Source organism: Meleagris gallopavo, chromosome 6 (assembly GCF_000146605.3).
Source record: "Meleagris gallopavo isolate NT-WF06-2002-E0010 breed Aviagen turkey brand Nicholas breeding stock chromosome 6, Turkey_5.1, whole genome shotgun sequence".
NCBI classification, from domain to species: Eukaryota; Metazoa; Chordata; class Aves; order Galliformes; family Phasianidae; genus Meleagris; species Meleagris gallopavo.
The window spans coordinates 40,493,558-40,516,244 of NC_015016.2; the positions used below are offsets into that span (position 1 = coordinate 40,493,558).

Genomic DNA, 22,687 nt, shown 5'->3' on the forward strand with positions numbered 1-22,687 from the left:
ATTCCTGCCACTCTCACACAGTTTGAGGGCATGGGAACGTTGGGAGTATGTGCAGCTGTCTCTTGTTTTCACTTAGTTTCATATGGAAAGCACACTTTGTCCCAGATTCATTTAAAGAAATATTAAATCTGATTTATTCTATCAAGAGTAAGATTTAACAAAATGTAGAGGTTTTAGCCACAAAGTGAAAAAGTAGTCAATTACGAAAATTGTTTTCTATTTTTTATTTTTTTAAATTGACTGAAGTGTTGCTCTTACTAAGTCATTGTTACCTGGAAGCCATTGGAGAGCTGATTTCTTGCTTTGGTTATTGCTCTCCCATTTCCATGGAAGAGCAATATGAGCGTTGGGTGAACATGCTCATCCTTTTTCCATGGGGGCAGCCACAGAATATTCTTGGAGATATTCTTAGAAATTTTATGGAGTTTTAGAATACCTAGCATTTATGGTAGATTAAAAGCCCCTGTGTAGAATTGCATTGTCCTTTTTATGTGGAAGATCATTGTCCTTTATCTTCAAGTTTTTAATAAAATGCTTTAGCATCTTTGAAGACCTTTGGGAACTGAATTCTACTCATAAACCCCCCAGGAAGCCCTTGCCAAAGCCATGCGCTTTTGGTTTGGTTTGGTTTGCCGATCTATTTGCTTCACAAAAATTTACTTTCTTTTTCCAAGTAGTCTTCCTCCTGCAGCTTCTCTGAGGGAAGATATCAGAATGATATCAATGTTGTTCTTAAAAAATGTAGTTTCATGAAAAACTGTGAATGTTCAAAGTTTGGGGGATAAAACCATGTTACTCTATTGTTCCTACTTTTTTTTTTAATTAATTTTTCCCATTGATTTAGTTTGGCTTTGATAAGTAGATCATACCTCAAAATATACGTTGGTCAATGACTAGAGTTAAAGTGATTCTGGCCAAGTCTTGTTAAAGCCCCTTCTGTAGGCCCCTTTGCTCATTCCAAAGTCTTCTGTTAAAAAGCATTTAGAATACACTGTATGAATTTTGGGAACACTTTGAGGCCAATGCACCAAGCTTGCATATGTACAAAATTTTGTATATTAGAACTTATGGTGAATATTTGTACAATTTCAGTATTGTAAATATTTGCTAGAAAGATACTAGTTTTTATTCCAAATAGTTTTACTTAACAGTCAATATATCTTTACACTGCACTTTAAATTCCAGGTTAAACTGGTGTAGATGAATTTAGCATTTACAAGCATTTAGTAGCAAACAAAACATCTATGAGCAGAATGGTACTGAAAAACACTGCATATCCCAGTGTGTCCCCAGATGAGCTTTCTGGCTCATCTAACAAACCAAGCAGAATTTCTGGGGAGCAGGGCCAAATTACCTGGTGACACAAGAATCTGGAACCAATTCCAAGGGAATGAGAATTTGCTCTGAAAAGTAGCTGTAAATACTGAATTAGTTTGAAGTTTTTACCAGCTTAGCATTCAGTGTTTGTGCTGTCAGACAGCTAGCTGGAGGAAAAGAGAGGGTGACAGCAATGAAGGTGCTTAGTTCACGTTCTGCTATTTAATCTGCAAATGGCGTCCTGCAGTCTAGAAAATGCATTTATTTTCACAAGTTAATTACATCTAAATGTTGGATTCTCAATATTTTACTTGTAGATTTGCTTGGCTGCAGTCATTGGTTTTGTGCATGTCTGACATAACTTACATTACTGCTTAAACTCAAATTAATTACAGTTTACATGTATCTTTACTATGTCCAGAATCTCATGTGCACACTGCTTACATCAGGTTTGGATCTGAACTGTTCCATGTTTTTTACTCCCAGGAAAATAGCTTCATTTTATCTCTTGAAAATGGCATTCTTGAACTCTGAATCTCAGGTATAAGGAAGTGGCTTTCTTAAGGATCAGCTCTTTTTTTATTGATGTATGGACTCTTTCTTTCCCAGCTCTGTTATCACAATGATAGGGAAAGTGTCAGGCAGATTCAACAGGAAAACTGATTTTTTTTCTTTGAAAGTACACTTTGACTGATCAAAAAGTTTTAAGAAAAAGCAATGTATAAGGTAGTTTTAAATAGATGTTGTAAGATGGTCATTTTCCCTCTAATGTACAGCTCATGCTCTCTTCCTGCTGGACATTGTGCAAATAGTAGGCAACTTTTACAGTAATAGTGCTTCTTTGTGCATAAAGGAAATGGCTTTCAGGACTCACATAGTACTCCCTGTTATTGACTATATTGCTATATCATTCTTTCTCTTCATTCACCTGTCAGCGCTAAAAGGATTTCTGATTATTTTGAAAACTTTTAGTTTTGATGAAATCTAAGCTCTGCTTGAAAGGCAACATGGCATCATTTAACTCAGTGAAGTCCACAGGTAAATCAAAGTTTTTTTCTTTCTTACGATGCTAAAAACCGAATTACCAAATATTAATGTTTAACTTTGGCTGTATTTCTGGCTTTCATTTAGAAGAAATAATTTTTCTTTACATCTATGCTTTACATGATTCTTTCAGAACGTAGATCTTTTGATGACCACACAGTCCTTTTGTATTTAGGCTAAAGGATCATACAAGTCATTTTTGGACACAGAAGTCTTGTTACATCCCTTGGTTCATTTCCTAAACAATGCCCTTTCCAAGACTCTTTTTCAGCCTAGTTTAGAAGTTGGACAAAAGCTTCCATTGACTTTCTGAGCAATGAAGCTCAGATCTTAATCACAGAATGGTTTGTGTTGAAAAGGATTTTAAACATCATCCAGTTTCAACCCCCTACCATGGGCACAGTTGCATATCTTCTTTATAGCTGGCCAATGGGTGGCAATTCTGTCTGATGGACTTGTTAATGTTGTCCTGCATGGAAAGCAAATAAACAAACAAACAATCTGTGTTATCTGAAGTTATAATAATGGAATTATCTTATTTTTTCTAATTGAATGAATATTGACCTGGACCATGTAGTGTCACAGAGCCTTTTTCTCATTCAGGACTGTGTAACTCGGGGCATTTATCTGAGAGTTTCAAACCTTCCTCCTAGAGGCAATGCCCCTCCGCTCTTTCTATTTTCTCTCTTGAAGTAAGCTCTGAAATAAGTGATGCTTTGAGATAAGTGATTCTGAAGTGTTGGCCAGTGCTATTAACCATCTCCTTTTGCCAGTGATTTTCTGAGAAAACAAAGGATATGGAAATGAACACATTTCTGATCACCTTATAAGTGTATATGTTAAATATGTCCGCACACACAAATACATCTGTCATAATTCAAAACATTTTGTTGGAAGAGCATTGCATAACCATGGAATCATATAATAATTCAGGTTGGAAGAAACCTCTGGCAGTCTCCAATCACCTGCTAAAATAAAGTCTAGTTATACTGGGTTTTTCCTAGCTATGTCTGGTCAAGAAGAACTTTATACTGGATGTGATGTTTGTTTCCCAAGGCTCACTGAAGAAGGCAGGATCTCTGCCATGTGTGGCACCCTGCACACGGCGGCTTTGTTGCGTGCAAGACTGGGGGGCTTTGATCCCTCTCTTCCTGGGCAGATCAGGAGGGCTTCATGAGCAGGGGCATTGTGTGGGCTGCAGGTGGTGTTAGAAATGCAATGCAGTGCTGATTTTCTCCCAGTCTAAGCGCTGAAACACAGAAGCAGGGTATCCCAGCCTCTGCAGCAGCAGTTGTTTCCTCTTTTAACATGACATAATAAAAGTTGCTAGTGTTCACCTCACTAGCAACTCTTAATTTTTTTCCCCACAAATACTTTCCAGGCATAAATAGACTTAGTTTCTATTTTGTGTCAGAGCAAAGGACAGAATCAAAGCCCTGGTCTTGGAGTCCATGATAAGCTCTGCAAGGGTTCATATGTGATTCAAACAGACTTAGCCCAAAGAACAACATCATTATTAAAGCTAGTTTTATGAACACACAAACCAGAATTTTCCTTCTGTGCTACATTGCTGAGATGTGGAACTGCACTGAGAACATTCAGGAGACTGTAATGAGACCTTTTCCACTGGGTAGATGGGGAGAGATGAAATATCAAGGCTTATAGGAAAACTCAGGTAGCAGACATCCTAGAGAATGGCCTGCAAATGTAAAAATGGCAGCGTATTGGGCCCAGCCTCTCCTAGCAGTGTCTTTCCTGAGCCAAAAACCCAGCTCACTCGAGTTAACCTGCGCTGCACTGAGAGATTGAGACCAGCAAGCAGTTATGAAAAGGCAGACTTGGATTTCTCCAGGTTTGTTCACTCCAGCTCTAGCAGAGGTGAATCAGTTCCAGCTGTTTATTCAGTGTCTCACTCTGTACAGCTCTTCAGCACTGTGGTGTAACATCCAAACAAATTCTGAGGCAGCCAGCATGGGCATAGCTCACCATGCTGACTTATGGCTGCTTTGCTACAGCCAGCTTGTGTGTTCTTGAGATTAGAGGGATCCAAGATCTCAACTAAATAAGCACTTCCGTACCCAGATTAATTCGGCAGAAAATTAGAGTTGTGCCTCTGCATCTGTAGCAAATGGGCAATAGGGAGTTGGTTCTATTTAGTAGAAACTTACAATGAACCATGCATTCTAAATGAATTTGTTGTTGTTTTGAAAGTGTCTTGTTAAAGATCTTTGTCATAACAAAAAGTAGTTCTAAAGCCTCGTTGTATTTAACTCCCAGGCTCCTATCCACTGGACATCCTGTTTTCTGTGGAGAAATGTCACTTGGAACAGGTTCTGAGTTGGAGACAGTAAACATGTGTATTCTGGAATATCTTTCATGTCTGAACTAGCATTTAAAATTGTGTTACTGAACTCGGATTAAATGACCATCTTTGTATAGCTGTCAAAACAATGTCACAAGTGGTAAAGTGAGAAATTGTGGGAAGGATGCAAAAGCTGGTGTGAAAGTAGGATTCAGCTAGTGCCAGCTTCTTTGGATAGTTTAGATGTATGAGGCTCAGTTGAGACCTGGTTGTGAGCTACTGATAAGGTGTAGAGCTCTATCATAGCTAGGGCATGTAAATTGTGATTTTTGTACCTTGTTCAATTGGTAAGGGGAGGATTGTGTTTTTCAGTACAGCAGTAAACAATGAACATGAGAGGGTCAGAAAACACTAGTGTAGTGCAATGTTTGCATTATAATAGGCTGATTCATAGCTATGTGAATGCTTATAGACATACAAATAGCATGCAGATGAACCTAATAAAATTAGAGTAATAACAGGAATGATAGCCTCCCTGATAGAAAGAAAGACAAATTGTTCACTGTGTCTGAAAGTGAACACATATCATGAACATATCATGTTCAGCAATGTTCTTCCTATGCTAAAAACGAAAGATGTTGCGAGTTTGAGATTTAGCTTTTTTTTTTAACATGAAGACTTTTCTGTCAAATGGCATTTTGGAGAACTCAAATAATTAGGTGCAATGATAAATTCTTTCATTTGTGGAATAAGCTTTTTATGTGGTTGGAGGTTCTTCTGGAAGCACAAGTAACTTTTTTTTCTATTACAAATCGAGGCGGTGTAGTTCACATAAATGTCTTAAAAAAGAGAAACCTGAGAGCAAATACTGACACATTTGGATCTTGGAAGTAAATGTACAAAGTAAGAAGAATTTTGGAAAGTGTTCTGGAGACAGTAGATAATAGCAGAGATTAAATCTCAACAGAAAAACTTCAACCTCCTAGTGCAGCCGATAAATACTTCTACTCTTTTTTTTTTCACTGAGTTTCTTATGCCTTGAAAATTAGAATGATTCCTTTTGCCCAAAATCCAAGGGCATCTTTTAATTGTATTCAATTATTTAAATCTTTTGGGTATTTTTATCCACGTGAAATAATCTTTTCAACATCTATTACGCATTTTTAATTTTATATGAAGTATTGTTTGAATTTCTTTCAAGGCAGTAGTATTGAAGATTAGTCAGTTTATGTTTCTTGATGGCCCTGCCTGTGACAGGGGGATTGGAACTTGATGATCCTTGGGGTCCCTTCCAACCCAAGTCGTTCTATGGTTCTATGATTCTATGATTTAAAGAAGTAGACTTAATTGGGAGAATGGGAAAAGTCAGCATTATCTGATGTTAAGACTAGTGATTTACAATAGCTTGATATTGGATTGTTTTTATCTTCAGCTAACATTTCTTATAATAATAGCAGCCAAGGAAGCCTAGCCAACGTTTTGTATTTGAAAACTGATAGTATAAAAATATACCTGGGCTTGCACAAAAATTGTCTTGACAATAACTCAGTAAGCACTGCATGGAATAAAATAGAGGTGTTAGCTCTCCTGGATCACCTCCCTGCACAAATGCTGAAGGCTATCGATGGGAAAGCGGCTGAGCTGGTCTTCTTCTGCTCTGGTTTCATCTCTGTCGTTGACCTGTGCTTCCAATGAACTGCCCTTTGCATTGAAGCTTTCTGTTTAGGAAAACAGGGATCCTGCTGTTTTGATAGTCACTACAGTCTAGCCTCTGCTTAAAATTGAACAAGTGGTTAAGGGCTTTTGCTGAGAAAGGACAGCTCGCTGAAGAAGGCGCAATCTGGCCTCAAGTCATTTTACTAACTCACTGCTTATAGAGTCTGATATATCTTATTTCCAAATTAACCTAGCCATTAAATTCATCACAGGATATGTGTCATAGAATCATAGGATTACCCAGGTTGGAAAAGACCTTAAAGATCATCAAGTCCAACTGCAACCTAACCATACTACCCTAACTCTAACAACCCTTGGCTCATTCATGTCCCTGAGCACCACATCCAAATGGTTTTTAGTCACATCCAGGGATGGTGACTCAGCCACTCCCTGAGGAGTGCTTACCCAGCACTTCCAGTGCTTAACCACCCTTTCTGTATAGCACTTTTTCCTGATATTCAACCTGAACTCCTCTGGTGCAACTTGAGGCCATTTCCTCTCGTCCGAGTAGCTGTCAGCAGTGAGAAGAGACCAGCCCTGCTCTCGCTGTAAGCATCTTTCAGATATTGGAAGAGAGCAATAAAGTCTCTGCTCAGCCTCCTCTTCCCCAGGCTAAACAGCCCCAGTTCCTTCATTCTCTCCTCATAGGGCATATTCTCCAAGACCTTCACCAGCCTTGTTGCCCTTCTTTGGACCTGCTCCAGCACCTCAATGTCCTTTCTGAATTGAGGTGCCAAAAACTGTACAAAGGATTCGAGTGGGGCCTCACCAGTGCTGAGTACAGGAGCAGGATTCCTTCCCTAGTCCTGCTCAGCACACCATTCCTGATCCAAGCCAGGATGCCATGATGTGGTGAGCAGGACTAGGGAAGTAATGTATGTTAGAGAAAACCAAACTGGGACATAATTTTAGCTCACAAAAATGGATTCAATTGAAGGCTGACCATGCTCTGAGTGAGACTTAACTAGATGATCCCCTGAGGTATCTTCCAGCCTGAATTATTCTATGGTTCAGTGATTTCATCCAAAACTCAGTATAGATCCTCTGAGGTTATTAATTTCTATGTGATGAGGGCACAACCTTTTGACAGAGGCAGCTTTAGCACTACTTATGACGCCATCAAAGATGAACATTTTAATATGATAACTTATCCAACAGTTTTCAACTTCAGAATGCGTTGTTAGTGACATGAGTGATGTAAAATCCATTGCATCTTTCTAAGATCATGAATGTTGTCTGTCTATGTAATACTATAAACTCTTAATTTCCTCTAGAGATCCCTGAAGACCCGCAAATTGCAGAAGAATATTATAATGAAGAGTTTGAATCCTATTCAGAAGACAGCGAAACAGAGGATGTGGAAGTGTCACAGACTGTATCTAAGACAAATCAGGTGTGTGTGACCTTTGGGGAAACATACACATTTGATGTTTTCTTAGGGAAAATGAAACCCTTTCCAAGATTTTGTCCTTTCAATTTTACTGAAATTTGCTTTTGTTAGGAATATGTGTCTATATCAGCATCATGAATTAGTTATAGGAGTATGTCTCAGTTACACATATGCGTTGCTGAGGAAGACTCTTGCATTTCTTCAAGATTAGGAATCATACTTCCATGAATGCCTTAAAGTGGATTGCTATTAGTAAATTTTCTTGTAGCCATAAACACAGAGTGGGGTTCTCTCACATAATATTAGTTATACTTAAGTTAAAGCTGAAAGAATACTTCAAGCAAGGATCTGAATTCCAGGTCTAATTCCTGGGGAAAGATTGGCACCTCTAGATGTCCCATTTTCTTGTCTGTATTAATCATATTCTAGTGTAGTATGATAACTGTGAGCATTAACAACAGCAAGTCTCGATCAGCACATCTATAAAATTTCCCAAGAATCTTAGAAAGTGTCAATGAAAAGAAAATGTATTATTGAAGGACTTAAAGTAGCTTTATCAGGTAAGGTTGCCACAAGAAACTCTCAGTTTGAAGGTTGAGGATTATTGGAAAAGGCACCTAATTTAGGTCTGATCAGAAGGAACTGCAATGAATCCTGTCTTCAGTGATCAAGTCTCAGTGAAATCAATGAACTTAAATGGCCAAGTCAGTTCTGAAAATGGATCTTCCTAAGGTATTCAGGATCAATTATTTTCCACCCTGGGCCATCAACTTAAAACATTTTGCTGTAGTGCTTCTGAACAGTACTGTTTGGTTTTGCTTAGGATGACAAATGTTATGTGGAGTTAATGTGCAAAATCTACAAAGTAGAGTATGACGCCATTTACATTCAAGGAAACCAGCAAAGTTTGCTAAAACTCTTCATTAAATTATGAATAACTTTTAATATTCTTTGAAATTTTTGAATTAATAGGTTCTTTAAGATGTAGTTTTTAAGGCAGAAATTAAATACCAGTGTGAGAAATCAAATGCTACTTTTGCCACAGTGGCGAGGAATCCTGAAATTCTCTCAACCAATTAAACTTGAAGTTTACTCCTAAACACCTCTTTCAATCTAGAAATGTCCTCTTAGCTTTCAAACTAAACACATAGCAATTTCTAACAGCGAATTCAATAGGGATCTAAAGAAATAGCTAGTTGGAAACCAGTGGAATATCTGAGTCAGTGCTTTGTTGTTGCAATTTGCTGTGTCTATGTTTACTCACAACACTCAAAAATACAAAAAACTCTGTTGCTTGAAAAATCTATCACAATGGAATTTTAAAAATAAATTATTGCTCACTTTTATCAGACCTTACGTGTTGTTTTTTTCCATTTTTCTCTTTTAGAAAGCCTTTCAAAATTTTCATTCAACTTTCATTGACAATATCATTAAGTGTCAATCAATACTGTTTTTGAACAGGCAGACTGCTGCTTAGAATTAACAAAGGGCAGAAGATAAAAATAGATTTCTCAATAATGCAGAATAAATTGGATGCTGGCAGCCAGATTTGAGCAATGTCATTCAGTCATTTTGTAGTGATTCAGAATTTAGTGGTGACAGTAATTGATGCCAGGTTGGAAGAGCTGTCCCACTGATGTCTCTTGTCAGGATCCAGCTCCTACAGGCTGTGTGGCTTTGCTTTATCGGCAGTCTGTGTGCATGCCAAGCATTGGTCCTCTGCAAATTGGCTTCCCGAGGCTGAGTTGGAAAACACACCCTCTCAAAGCATTTGTCTCTCATGATTTTTTTATCAAAGAAGCAAATAGCCTGACTTTATTATCCTTCCTATTGACCAGCACCTTAAATAAGGCAAAACTGTCTTTGTGGGTATTGACACAATCACCTTTTCTTTTTCTTAGGAGTTGAGAAGAATTTTCACTTTTCCCTTTCTTGAGTAAAAAGTTATGCGGGAAGTGTAAAGACAAAGCAGGTTGGACTTAGCTGTAAGCCCATGCCTGACCTAACTGGATATAAACTCTGTACAGTTAGGAAAAATACGCATTTTTAGGGAATAATTTTATCTTGGCAAAAACACCTAATGTGTGGGTCAGATAGATTATGCTGAGAGGTACCTCTTTCTCTCTGGTGATTGTAAAGAGATCCGCAGTTATTAGCATGCATGGGGCATCTTCTTTCTGGATGTCAACAGTTACATGAGATGAATCCCACTCAAAGGTAGGTGGTATCATGCTCAACTTTAATAATAAGCTTAAAATCCTACCAGAATAGACTTGATCTTGCTGGTATATAGCAGGGCATTGCTTCAGCAGTCATCTACTTAATACCAAAACTCCCACTCCTATTTCTGTGATAGGATTCATACTCTTCAATTCTTTCTTCAAAAATACCTCTCCAAATTAAGCTTTTGAAAGTCAATCCACTATAATACAGGACAAGGACCTGTAAGGTATTTACCTTCTTAATCATTGCAAACCTCTCAATTATCCAATGTCAAGATTGCTTTACTGATTAATTTTGTGCAGATGGAATACAGAAATGCTATGTCTGGCAGTGCTTAATGGTGACCCCATTACTTACTTCAACCAAAACTAAAAGAAAAACCTCTGATATTTGTGCAGTAGTTCAAGCAGTAGTAGGGGGTCAGACAAGTAATCTAATTGAATAACACATCGGGATGCATAATGTTGAAAGGGGTTGAAGCTCTTAATTCCTGCTATGTTAGACTCCCACAGACGTCATGATAGTCATAGTAACGGCCTTATGAAATGATACCTTTCATATAGGAAGGTGGAGTCAGGCACTCAATCGGTATAATTGAAAGTTTGAGGATGGGAGCTGGGACATTTACTTTGTATTTATTGGTAACTTTCCATACAGCTTGTGTGATCTCAACTGCATTGTCTGCTTGTAGATGTGGAATTTTCACCAGTGTTAAGCCCTCACACATGTGAACGTGTCATCTTGGTTGTGTTGGTTGTAACATTGGAGTTCAGTGTCCTTTTTCCTTCTCTTTTGCAGTTTATATGCAGATTGCCAGATTTCAAGCAAAAATTTATCAGTTATGTTTCCAGATTTCTAGCTTCTTGAGCCAGTGGCTCTTTTCCATTTTTTAATTATTTGGGTTTTTTTTAAGAACGTTTCTAATTGCATGGGAAACAACGTGAAAGAGAATAAGAAACTATTTCTAAAAATAAATTAGAATATATGAAACATAGAAGGAGTTTCATTTTGAGAAGTTAGCAAACCATGGAGGTTTCACATTTGCTTTGATTTAGCTGAGATGCTTTTTACTGCAGTTTATCACTTTGATCTTTGTGTTTTCTTTTAGTGATAATATTAGTAGCAAATTAGCCCTCTTCATTATTACAAAGTCTAGTAATACAATACATTAGCTCACTATTTTCAGTTTCCAGGTTGCTTCTGAGATCATCAAGCCAGATAATCAACTGGCATAAATTATCGTAGCTCCAGTGATATAGTATAAATTATCATCACATCTCCAGTGAATTAAGATCCAGTGGATCAGTCTGTGCATTATTACCCCAAAGCTGTTCCACTAGGTTCCTAGTGCCTGACATGGCATCTTTATTATTGCCCATTGCTATTAAAAATGATTTCATTCATTCTGAGTTTGAAACGTCCAAGCATTCATCCATGTTGGCTCTTAAGTGTATGAGTGCTTCTCTTCTGTGCTTCCGTCAAATTCCCTTTCCTATTCTGTAGGCTTTTTAAAACCACAGGCTTCTCAATATCTTTGGTGGATTTTTCAGTGAGGTCAGACTTTTAACGTTCATTTTTAAATAGTGAAGGGATGCCAGGTTGTCACCCTTTTGTCACATGAGGTGTGATAACAGCTTTTAAAAACAGGTTTTTCTGCTACATTCAAATGAAATGTGATGTGCTTCCTAGAGCACAATATTTTCTTAATGGTCAGATCTTAAATTTCATCAGTGCACAGGAATGACATTTCACATGAAAGATATCATGGCAAAACTGTTAATTATCCGTCTTGTAACAGAAAACTTAGAATAGAAAAGTGCTAAAATCTTTTCCTAATTAAAGTTTTAATTATTCATTGTTAGCAGATATGTGAGTAGGTGCAATTACATGAAATGTAAGTATTACTTTGTAGTGGTAAATATAAGTCTTAAGAAATTTTAGAATGGTTACAAAATCTATACTTTCCTTTTCTAATCCTGTTATAGATATTTCAAGGATAACCAATAATAAAATGCTGGTATATTTTCAAATATTGCACACCAACCTCAGCAATAAACATATTCTTTAAGCTACATGCATAACGGTCCTGCATGCTTGTGTTCTGCTAGACATTTGACTTAAATAATTGCTTTTACATAACACCATTCCCAAACCTACTGTTTTAGAGGAAGAAAATATTTATAAGTTGTGAGAAATGTATTCATCTTGTTTTAGTCTAGCACTGACACTCTCTGCTGTAAGTAATATTCTTTATGTTTGTAGGATCATACCTGCAATACAGTATTTTTTTATTAGGATTTTGGTCACACTAATGCTGTTTGTTATTTTGTTTATCCTCAGGACAGTGATATTGAAGCAGTGGTCAAGCATTTGGAGAGCATCCTAAATAGCTCATTGGGTAAGATGATATTTCTTCTTTAAATGTAATATCAGCACTTATTAAATACTCTTATTCATCACATTCCCATTATTTCCATTTTGCAAAAAAAAAAAACCTCAAAAAAGTGATCTTCCTGAAAACTGCGTTCTTAATCTACTACTAATGAGATAAAATGAATTTTTAGAAGTTTGTTATTGTTGTTTTTAAACAAAAAAAAGATGATTGAAATTTGGATAATGTATATTCTACTTTACATTATTTCAGTACAGGCATAGGAAAATCACTGAGAATTTCAGTTTGCAATTTAATCCTAAAGTCTCCTGCAAATTCTCTCTATAAAGAGTTTCAAACTCTATTTTTCATACTCTACTTAAAAACTAAAAAGAAGTTATAAATGAAGGATGGCTATCTACTGGAGCTGGTGTGGCCATGGAAGACTACAAATTAAGCTGTGCCAGTAGCAGTCTGTAGGTGGGTAGCCTTGATTTGGTGCCTCATTTACACTCAGTCGTGATAAACTTGTGACTTTGAAAGCAAAAGATAGGAGAAGCTTGGGATATCCTCCTTGCAGTGATTCCTCCATTGTTGAGCTCTGTTTCATCCCAGCTCGTGAGCATGAAATGATAGCAGAGAAAAGTTAAGAAGAAAAAGGATAAACAGGAGTAGTCAAAGGTATGGGCATCACACTCACAGTCACCCTCTGATCACCTTTGGAGTTCATGTCAGGTTGATCTTTATGACTGAATGAAAGCCTGTTATCATGTGTTTTGCCTTCATACTAACAGACTCCTTGGTTTTCAAATTTTGTACTTATTTATAAATTTGCAGCCCTGTTGTCTGCAGGAGGTTTACAGAAGTAGAAATGGGAACAAAATGTTGCTCTATACTTCAGTAATGTTTTCTTAATGTAAGAGAGGAATTGCCCTAATGGCTTCTGGGAATAATCCAGAGTACTGCCCAAAGCCAAACAATGACGTTCTTTGAAAAATAAATCTTAGTTTTAAAGAGTTTCTTGGCTTCCTCTTTTTCTTTCAATATGAAGAAAAAGAAGATGCCTTTTAAAATTATGATATTAAAGAATTAAATTATGATTTAATAATTAAAAATCATCTGACCACTCTGTGCTGAAACTTAAAGCCTTTCTCAAAGCTGAGCTATCAATTAGGTTTCCATCATCTGTTCCAAACAAATACCTGTGATGATAATATGACAGAAATCTACTAGGGTCCCTTTTATCTTTGTATGCTCAGTATTGCTGAAGAGCTTTGACTATTTACTCTTTTATGTTCTTTCAATGTCAAGCTACAAAGCTGGACAGAGTGCAAACTATCTTTAAAATAATCTTAATCTATATCTCATCTTGTTAATGTGCATCTTAGCCAGAACTCTATGATCCAGGTTTATTATTTTTTATGTCAGGATGTAAAACCTAGAAGCATTGTGCTTATTAACCAGAAATGCTTGTATCATACTGTTTGGTTGGTGTATTGGTTTTTGTTTTTTTTTTCAACATTCTCACTGCAATTTAATCATTTTTCATTAAAAAAATCAATTTATGATATGGAAAGATATTTCAGTTGTGTTGTTACAGGGAACTCTTAAAAATGCACGGTGACCATTTTCTTAACAATTGAATTAAATAAGTATTGTTACTCCAGGTCTAGTAATTACAGAAAAGAAAGAGAAAATGAATAAATGATTGCAGCTGTTAAAAAAAAAGCGCTCACTGTAGTAATGTAGTTAATTTTTTTTATCCATGCATCTTGTAACTCCTGCTTTGCCTGGTATTGTGTTCACCTTCCCACTTGTATTAATGCTAGTAACTTCAGCCTAGCGTGACAGGGGTGATGTGGTGAGCCCTCAGTACATGCAGTCCTTCACCAGGAATGCTTCTTCCTCACTCGAGGATCCACTTGGGGGAGTTTTCTTGTGTTTGCCAACGTTGTTTTTCCTTCAGTGGCCTACAAATTCCTGTCATATCAAAAAGATGTGCGTTTTACATAGCTTGGATGTTTTCTTTGTTAACCCTAAGTGCTAAAGCTAGTTTCGCCCATTTCCAGGTCTGCATTTCTTTAACAAGTAGAAAGCTGTAGTAGACATGGGGTCCCCAGTGCCAGCTTATGCCTCACCTTTTACAGTTCCTTGCCCATAGCCTCATCTTATGTCTCTACTTCTCAAAGTTTCTGTATCAGGCAGATTCCACATAAGTAACTAATGGTTTCTACTATCCATCTAAAAAGTCTGGTTGTAGAAAAGAAAAGTCTGTTTTGCCCAGCTAGGTTGTAGATGTTCCCTCCCCAGAGGTGTTCAAGGCCAGGCTCAAAACCCCATCCAGCCTGGCCTTGAGCAACCTGTTTGAGCAACCCTCTGCTGTAGGAGGTGTCCCTTCCTATAGCTGGGGTTTGGAACTACATGATCTTAAAGACCCCTTCCATCCCAAACCATTCTATGGTTCTGTGATTCTAAGAATACAAAGATAAGTGGAAATAAAACCAATAGCCCCAAGGTCCTTAGAAGAACTGCAGTTACAACTTTAGCTATTAAAATGAAGCTCCAGCCGGGCAAAACCTGACAGTCCTCAGTGCTGAAGTCTTGCAAACCCAGACCCAAGTCTGTGGGCTGTACCTGTGGGCACGTGTTGCTGGGCTGCGGACCTGCAACATTATTGCAACGACTGCTCCTTAAAACAGTAGGAATTTCATGGCAGTAATAGGGTGGCTGCAGAAGTTTGACTGGTCCAAATTTCTCATAACATTTTTCATTGTTCAAGGAATCGTAAAAAAAATGTATGTACAATTTCAAGCATATCTTAGAGAACATCTGAGTAAAGTTAGAACTTTTTTTTTTTTAATGTCAGCAAGGGCCACGATGAAAATGATGGAGTAAAATTGCATTGTTTTTCCATTTATGGAGTTTCTTTTGTATAAAAACTCAGAGGTAAAGGGTAAAATCCTGAGACTTTTTGAATTAACTGAGTTTTCCAGTAAATCACTGTGAATATCTGTGCTTTAGTACTATGCAGCCTTCACTTGGAATTGGCTTTGCAGCTCTGCGTAGTTGATTTGAGATAAAATCATGCATATAAAGCATGAAAAATGGAGTACATACAAGAAAGGAGCTACAAAATGAAAGGAAGTTTGAAAAACTACCTCCAAAGTTTACTAAGTCTTCTTAGCTTAAGCAAAGGGAAAGTTAGAGGCAATTTGGTCAGTTTGTATTTTTAAAACATTGTAAACTCAGGAAAATACCTGTGATTGTGAGGAGCTTTTCAGTCTTAGAGAAAAAGGCATTGGAGGATCTCATGTGTAGAAATGAAAGCTGAAAAAGCAGATCCAAACCAGTAGTCTATGATTCAGTGGAGATAATTGTTTCTTAACACATAATGTATTATCAAGAGATGCAGTAGATGTCTAACACCAGTACTTGGGGTGTTAGCAGAAATGTAGGTATGAATTCCTTTAAAACATAATGTTCAGACGTCTCATCAGCTAATGATAATCATCTTTTTTTACTGTATCTTTGAGTAAATGTGAGCAGAGTATTTCTTTCATCTTTTTTCCCTTTGACAGAGTGAGAAGGATGCAGTGAGTGCAACAAAACTGATACTTCATGACCCAAGAGGACAATTTTGCCTCTTGTTTGCTAGAGACTGGAAGACTACTCATCTTTAAAATATATATGGGAAGTGAAAGTACTTGGCTTTGAAAAGTCACTGTTTTTGTTTTTTCATTTGATTTAGTTTAACTAATCAACAATGGTAAATTGCTTAACAATGCAAATAGTTACTTGGCCAGCTTTTGAAGAAGCATAGTTATTTGTTCTGTAGATATATGGGTAGGCAGACTGTTGCAAGGTGGGAAGCTGGGTGCAAAATACATTACTAATCAAGTAACTGCTTCTAAGAAAATCCCTGTGAGTTAGAATTTGGTGTGGGTTATGAATCACTCTAGGAAAAGTTTTGAGGCTTTTCATAGTAACAGTGTGAAAAGCTGTTAGTGGATTTCACTGAGAGCTCTTTTTTTCATGAGTAGCTGTACCTGTAACGCATCCTACAATCTGTAGTCCTCGCAGCTGCTTCACAGTTCCCAGAAGATCATATTTAATGGAGATGAAGATAGATATTAGTTTGTGTTTAAAGAGGAAGCATTTGTTGGCCAACTGCCAATGTTGAAAGTAGGCAAAGTAAGAATTATTTAGACTGGAATCCTAGGAAAAAAAAAACCAAGAAGGATGCCTTTAATAATGAAATGTCAGAAGAAAGGGAGATAAAGTATTGTAGCAATAAATAGACTGAACCCACTAAGTAGAAAGAGTTTGCTGTGCTCTTACCACGATGATATATCCTGTAATAATAAAAATATCAGAATTTAGCTGGGACCTGTGGTTAAATGTACTTAGTCTTGAAAGAATGCAAGGTTTACATTTTCTGTAGACCACTCGTGCTCAAGGCAGAAAAAAAAGTAATTGTTTTTGAAGTCTGACAATGATAGCAAAGCCCAAGTCCTCACATCTGGACCCTAATTCCCTGCCAACTCAGAAAGGAGTGAGCCACCCAGTAAGTCATAAGCATTGCTTCACAGCACTTGGATCATCCTCAGGTCTACTCTGAATACCTGAATTCTTTGGTGCTGCTGAAGTAATTGAATGCTTAGAGATCACATGACACACAGGATTAAATAGATGGATATGCATGTGTAATGTTAAAGTAAATTATCGGGATTTTTTTTTCAGTGTATGAAGTTATTGGTTGCTAGTGAGAAATGAGCTTGTAAATTTTCATCTTATAAACTGTGTTAACTGTATCTCAATTTTAATACGTAGGCACCAGATAAGTGTTGGCCATTAAATGGCAAGAGAAGTTTGAAATCTTTTCTAAGCAGTCAAATGGTTTGTCCACAGCCAGAGAATGAAGTCAGTGATCTGTTTCTTCTTTCATCTGTCTCCATGACTACTTCCTATGTTCACTTGCAAAATCCTGAATCTGGGAGATGCTCAGATGCTCACTGTGAACAATTCAGCTGAGTCCTCCATGGTAGAAAACTTACTCGCAATATTCAAATTTGCATGATCAGGATCTATAATCATGTAAGACATAGGAGCCTAACTCTTGGGAAAGTCATGATTATGCATTCAGGAGAAGCATTCTGTACTGTCTGGGTGTGTCTATACTGCTCAGAGCAGAAGGGTAGCTGCATGCTCCTTCTGGCTGTACATGATCAATGCTAATGTAATCCAAGCTAAAACCCAGCGAAGTCCAAGTTAAAAATACCTGCTTGGAGAGGAGATTGTGTTTATGTAGCCAAGGCATGACATTAACTTCTTTGTGTGACTTTTGGCTTATTCATGTCCCATGTAGAACCCTGTTGTGGCTGTTCAGAACTTAGGTGCTGTGTGCCACAGCCCATGGATTTACAGAGAAGTTCCACCATGATATACATTCTCTCTGGGGAATTGGAATCCTAATGCCAAATAGTTTTGCAGGAAAGAACTAAAATAATCTGCTTTGCTTGGGTGAAAGCAAAATATTTTTTTTTCTCCCCCAGCTACAAATAAATGTGAGGAGTATGCAAAAGTAAAGGGAAGAACTGAGTAAGCCAAAAAGAGGGACTAACACAGGAGAATAATGAGAACAAACTGGCAAATAAAGAAATTCTGTCTGGAAATCAAGGGGGATTTTAGCCAGCTAGTCACAGTGTGGCTCTGGAATTGTCTTCCAGTGGGAGCAGTAGAGGCAATAAGTAAATAAATCACTAACTTGAACCTGAGGGCTTGTCAGAGGTTGGGCAGGGGCTTTGTGTGATGCAGTGGCAACATAAAATTGTGGGATATTTGAACTGACAACTCTGGCAGTCTTCTGTGATTGAGCAGCTCTGGTCTTAGGTCATTAAATACTTTAACAGCACATGAACTATGTGAACAGGAAGTGTGTGTGTGTGAGCATTTGCATATGTATATATACATATATATAGTCACAGATATACTTACATGGAGTACTTTCATCTGAAGAGGAAAGCGATGCCATAAGTCAGTTTACTGTCTGATTGGTAAAACACTATGAGTTTACAGAATGATTGAGCCAAAGGAGAGACTTGCCTATTAGGAAGAGAGTTTCTGCTCTTTCTTACAACTAAGTGCAAGAACAATGTAAGAAAATAAATATTGTCCAAGTAAATTTCATTTTGTTGAATATTTGTCTCTCCCAGCATTTCTTTTAGTAACTGTCCTTTCTATTGTAATAGAATAATTCCTTCACAGCAGGAAAATTCACTTACAATTCTGGTGCTTTTGAGATATGAATCTACACATCACTGCAAAAGGAGTTGCCCTTAATGTGTATTTAATAATCTAATTCATCTTTACCTAATATGGCACTACCTTGTGAGGAACAGGAGAAGTCTTCCTCCTCCTGACTACCCTTGACTCTGAAATAGTGTTCAGGGGATGAAGATGAATGAGGTTGTATGTCTGTGCATTGATTTGTAGGTTCGGCAACTGTCACCAGCATGGCTCCAGGGGTACTCCAGGGATTCAGAACCCTCAACAACACTATAGCTGAGACCAAGTTGAACCGCATGAGGGAGTAAGTAACATATTTGCGTGTTGCCAATATCTAGGCAAAGAAGATGCATTTGAAAAATGGCAGAAGATAAACAAAACCATGTTGCCTCCCCACCCCAAAAAATCCCTAACATGCTAAGGTATGTTTTACAGACTGGATGTCTATTTCCCTGCACAGAAGTTGAAGTTTGACAGTCAGTTCTGATTGTTTTCTTGTAATCTGTACTATCACTATCATCTTTTCCAAGATCTAGTTTGTTTTTGCTGCTGTCTAAGTCACTGAGCTGCAGATCTTCATGTTCCCACCATGTTTGCTCCCTCACCTGCACTTCATTCTAGCATGGAAAAAAAGGTTAAAATTTGTTTCCTATAGTGATACGATGATTAAAACTAAATGTCATTGCTGTTGCCTTGGGTTTTCAAATGAGATAAGGGAAATAGCATACACAACTCCCTTTGAAACTCAATTGCTTTCACCATCATTAACCATCACCTAAACTTTATTAATAAAGATTTTAATGTCTTTATAAAAAAAGATCTGTGCTTCCACTCTAAAGTGTACTGGTTGGCATATCTTGAATTTCTTCCAGCAAAATGTCAGTAATCTGTGACTTTCCAAGTTTTATTGCTCCCTAATCTAGGTACTGAACTGATAATCATTATACTATTTATTATTTCTGAACTCAGTTTTTCTTTACAGTATTGCAACATTCAAATGATTTCAGATTTTAAGCTCCTTAAAAAAAGGGCATTTCTATCTTGTATGAGTGGACGGTATCAGTGATGTGGCACTTATCAGAGTCCAGACAGTTAATGCTCCCCTTAAATGATTTCATTAAAGAAAATTAATGCAACTGTAACTGTATTGATGCCAATCACTGTTTATAACACATCATTTGTACAACGTGCTGTACATTCAAGAGAAATAATCTGATTTACTCCAGATTCTCCGTTTTATGATATTCCGATAAACAGCTGTTCCTTGGGTTTCACTTCACGGCTTAGTCCTTATTATGAAACTAATCAGCAGGTTTCACAGTATCTGATTCCTTTCCATTCTCTTTTCATAGAAAGTACTTTTAAAAAAACCACCCAAAATGCATCATGTTGCACCCACTAGTTGCAAGGTAGGGTTGTTTAGTCAAAATACTCACTGGTCTTCCAGCCTTCACCTTGTGTTCTTACAGTTACAGGATAAACTTAACTATTTGAGCTTCATGGTCATTATCTCTAGAGCTGAGGTATAATTAAATCACTTCTTGAAAAGTCTGCTTTTTAGTGCTGTCTCTCTATTTTCACAGTTTGTTGGTTCTGATAGGATCAGCCTGTAATGGTGGTTAAATGCTGAAAAAATTGGAAGTTGTATTGTCCTTTGGAAATGGCACATCACAGTGTAGTTTATACACAGTCAAATGCTAATGAAAAGCCTGATTAATTTCAGTGTTTACATTCAATGCATTAGGCCTCATTGTTTTGGAATGCTTTCCTTGTCATCTAATTCCTGAATGAGAATGGTCAGCTGCCCACTCAGCTGGAGTCTAGAGAATAACCAACAGACTGTATCTGTGAGCCATACCATAAGCCATTTTAAAGTAAGAATCGTTAAGAGAAAAACTGGAGGGGAGTATTGCTTTGGTTTTGCTTGTTGTGGTTTTTTGGAAAATAAGGGTATAGATTCCCTGTTGTGAACTGTAATAGTTAGTTTAAAGAAGTCTGCCTAAATATGTACTCATGTTACTGTGCTTTCCCCTGAATATACTATGACCAGGTGATATCTGAATATCTAGATATCAAAGTATGTAAAGATATGTTCATTGCTTCAATATCTGGGTGTTAAGGAGCAAGTAAGTGAGCACAGTACCCAGCATACACATGCAAAAGGAGATCCCTGCAAATTCTCACATACATGAGAGAATGCACATAGAGCACAGTGAGAGAGTTTTCAGTGGGAAGAAGTATACTCATTCAAAATGATGTGTGAAGCCTCATCTGCTCTGTTCATCCATCAGCAAACTTCACATGGTGTGTTGTACTTCTTTCAGAAGCATCTGCTGTAATCTTGTGCAGGGCTTTATATTCATGTGAGGGGGCATTATGAAGCTAAAAGCCTTTACAGGAGTGTAGAAGGAGGAAGATATTGATGTTCTGGAGTACTGTAGGTAGGTGTCCTTTGTCTCCTATTTTAACTTTTTTTTAAAAAAAAAAGCTTCACCTATAGACAGCTTGATTCTGTTATGGTTTAGTCACCAGCTTCCTTCAATATAGTCCCTGAATGTTTCCTCCAACATCATCTTACCAATCCCACTGCATTCCCTGTTTCAGCATTTTGAGTTGTTATCCTCTCAGTAAAAGCCATGATAAAGTCCCCCAATCCAGTGACAACAATCTAGTTTATTATACTTGATATCAGGACTCATTATAAAGTTTGTAGCAGCATAGATTTAGCTTTATCTTTCAACTGGAGTTCATTATGTCTGCAAGATTTCTACTTCAATGCTAACACATTTAATATTAGGATCTTCTGAGGTGTTTATAAGAAATCTCAATTTCTTGAACTAGCTCCTGCAAAGGTTATCTGAGCTTTTTCTCATTATGCTTCTTCCCAACTTTGCATTCTAACTGTAGGAAGTAAGCCAAGTATACAGAGTTCTGTGACTCATACAGTTTTTAGGCTTAGGAGCCTTGTTAGATGTAGGAAACAGAAGTATTTTCTAACCTGGCCACACTCTCATTCTCATGGTTGTTGCTATCCCAGATGGTACTTCCTGCTGCAGTCTAAGAAGCTGTACTCTCACATGTTCTCTAGAGACAAATTGTCTTCACCAGAGAGAGAAATGAAGAAAACGAATGGCAGTTTCACTGATGCTACCCTATAGAGATTTTGCAGTTACGCATCTCAGAAGAGAGCCACATTGTTCTTCAGAAAACCCCTGAAGCTAAAGCACTTTTTTCCATCTGATCAAATTGTTATACCAGCTGTATAGGTTGTTTTTTTCTTTTCCCCCCATTGATGTCCATAAAGCTTGTCAAAGCCTCCTTTACAAGATATCTGAAGCTTTGTCAGTACTCATTACCTGAAAGATTGACATTGTCCCTAGGGAAAACTTCAGAATAGTCATTGTAGCAAATGCTTGTTTTCTGCTTCTGAAAAGCTTGGTAGGTAGAACTGATGAATTGATGGCTTTCTTCAGCAGCACTGATAGCTGTTGTAGCCCTTAAGAAGCTATGGAGGTCAAAATCTATTTTAAAAGAGATAGGCCCATCATGTTTAGATATGTAACTGGAAAAAGGATTTTATATAGGAAGTGTAGCATCTCCCTTGTGAGGAAAGGATGAGGGAGCTGGGTCACTTTGGTTTGGAGAAGAGGAGACTGAGGAGTGACCTCATTCATGTTTATAAGTACATAAAGGAGAATGAAGCCAGGCTCTTCTCAGTGACATCCAATGATAGGACAAGGGGCAATGGGTGCAAGCTGGAACTTAGGAGGTTCCACATAAATACAAGAAGAAACTTCTTCATGGTGAGGGCAACAGAACACTGGAACAGACTTCTCAGAGAGGTTGTGGGGTCTCATTCTCTGGAGATACTCAAAACCCGCCTGGACACATTCCTGTGTGACCTGATCTTGGTGCTCCTGCTCCAGCAGGGGGATTGGACTAGATGATCTTTCCCTTCCAATCTCTGTGATTCTCTGATATTCCTTTTCATCTTGTTGTGTCCTATTATGAGGCCCTTCTTTCCACGTAGCTGACTATC

General features: G+C 37.5%; 1 protein-coding gene across 5 annotated transcripts in view; it reads left to right on the forward strand.

Moving 5' to 3' along the window:
• Positions 1-22,687, forward strand: part of NEK11 (NIMA related kinase 11) — a 113,016-nt gene that overhangs the window by 51,849 nt on the left and 38,480 nt on the right. For all 5 annotated transcript variants that reach the window (XM_019616553.2, XM_003207228.4, XM_010712925.3 and 2 more), the window contains 3 exons: positions 7,654-7,772; positions 12,333-12,390; positions 18,856-18,952. In XM_019616553.2, the coding sequence (XP_019472098.1) occupies positions 7,654-7,772; positions 12,333-12,390; positions 18,856-18,952 (274 nt within the window). The remainder of the gene's footprint in view (positions 1-7,653; positions 7,773-12,332; positions 12,391-18,855; positions 18,953-22,687) is intronic.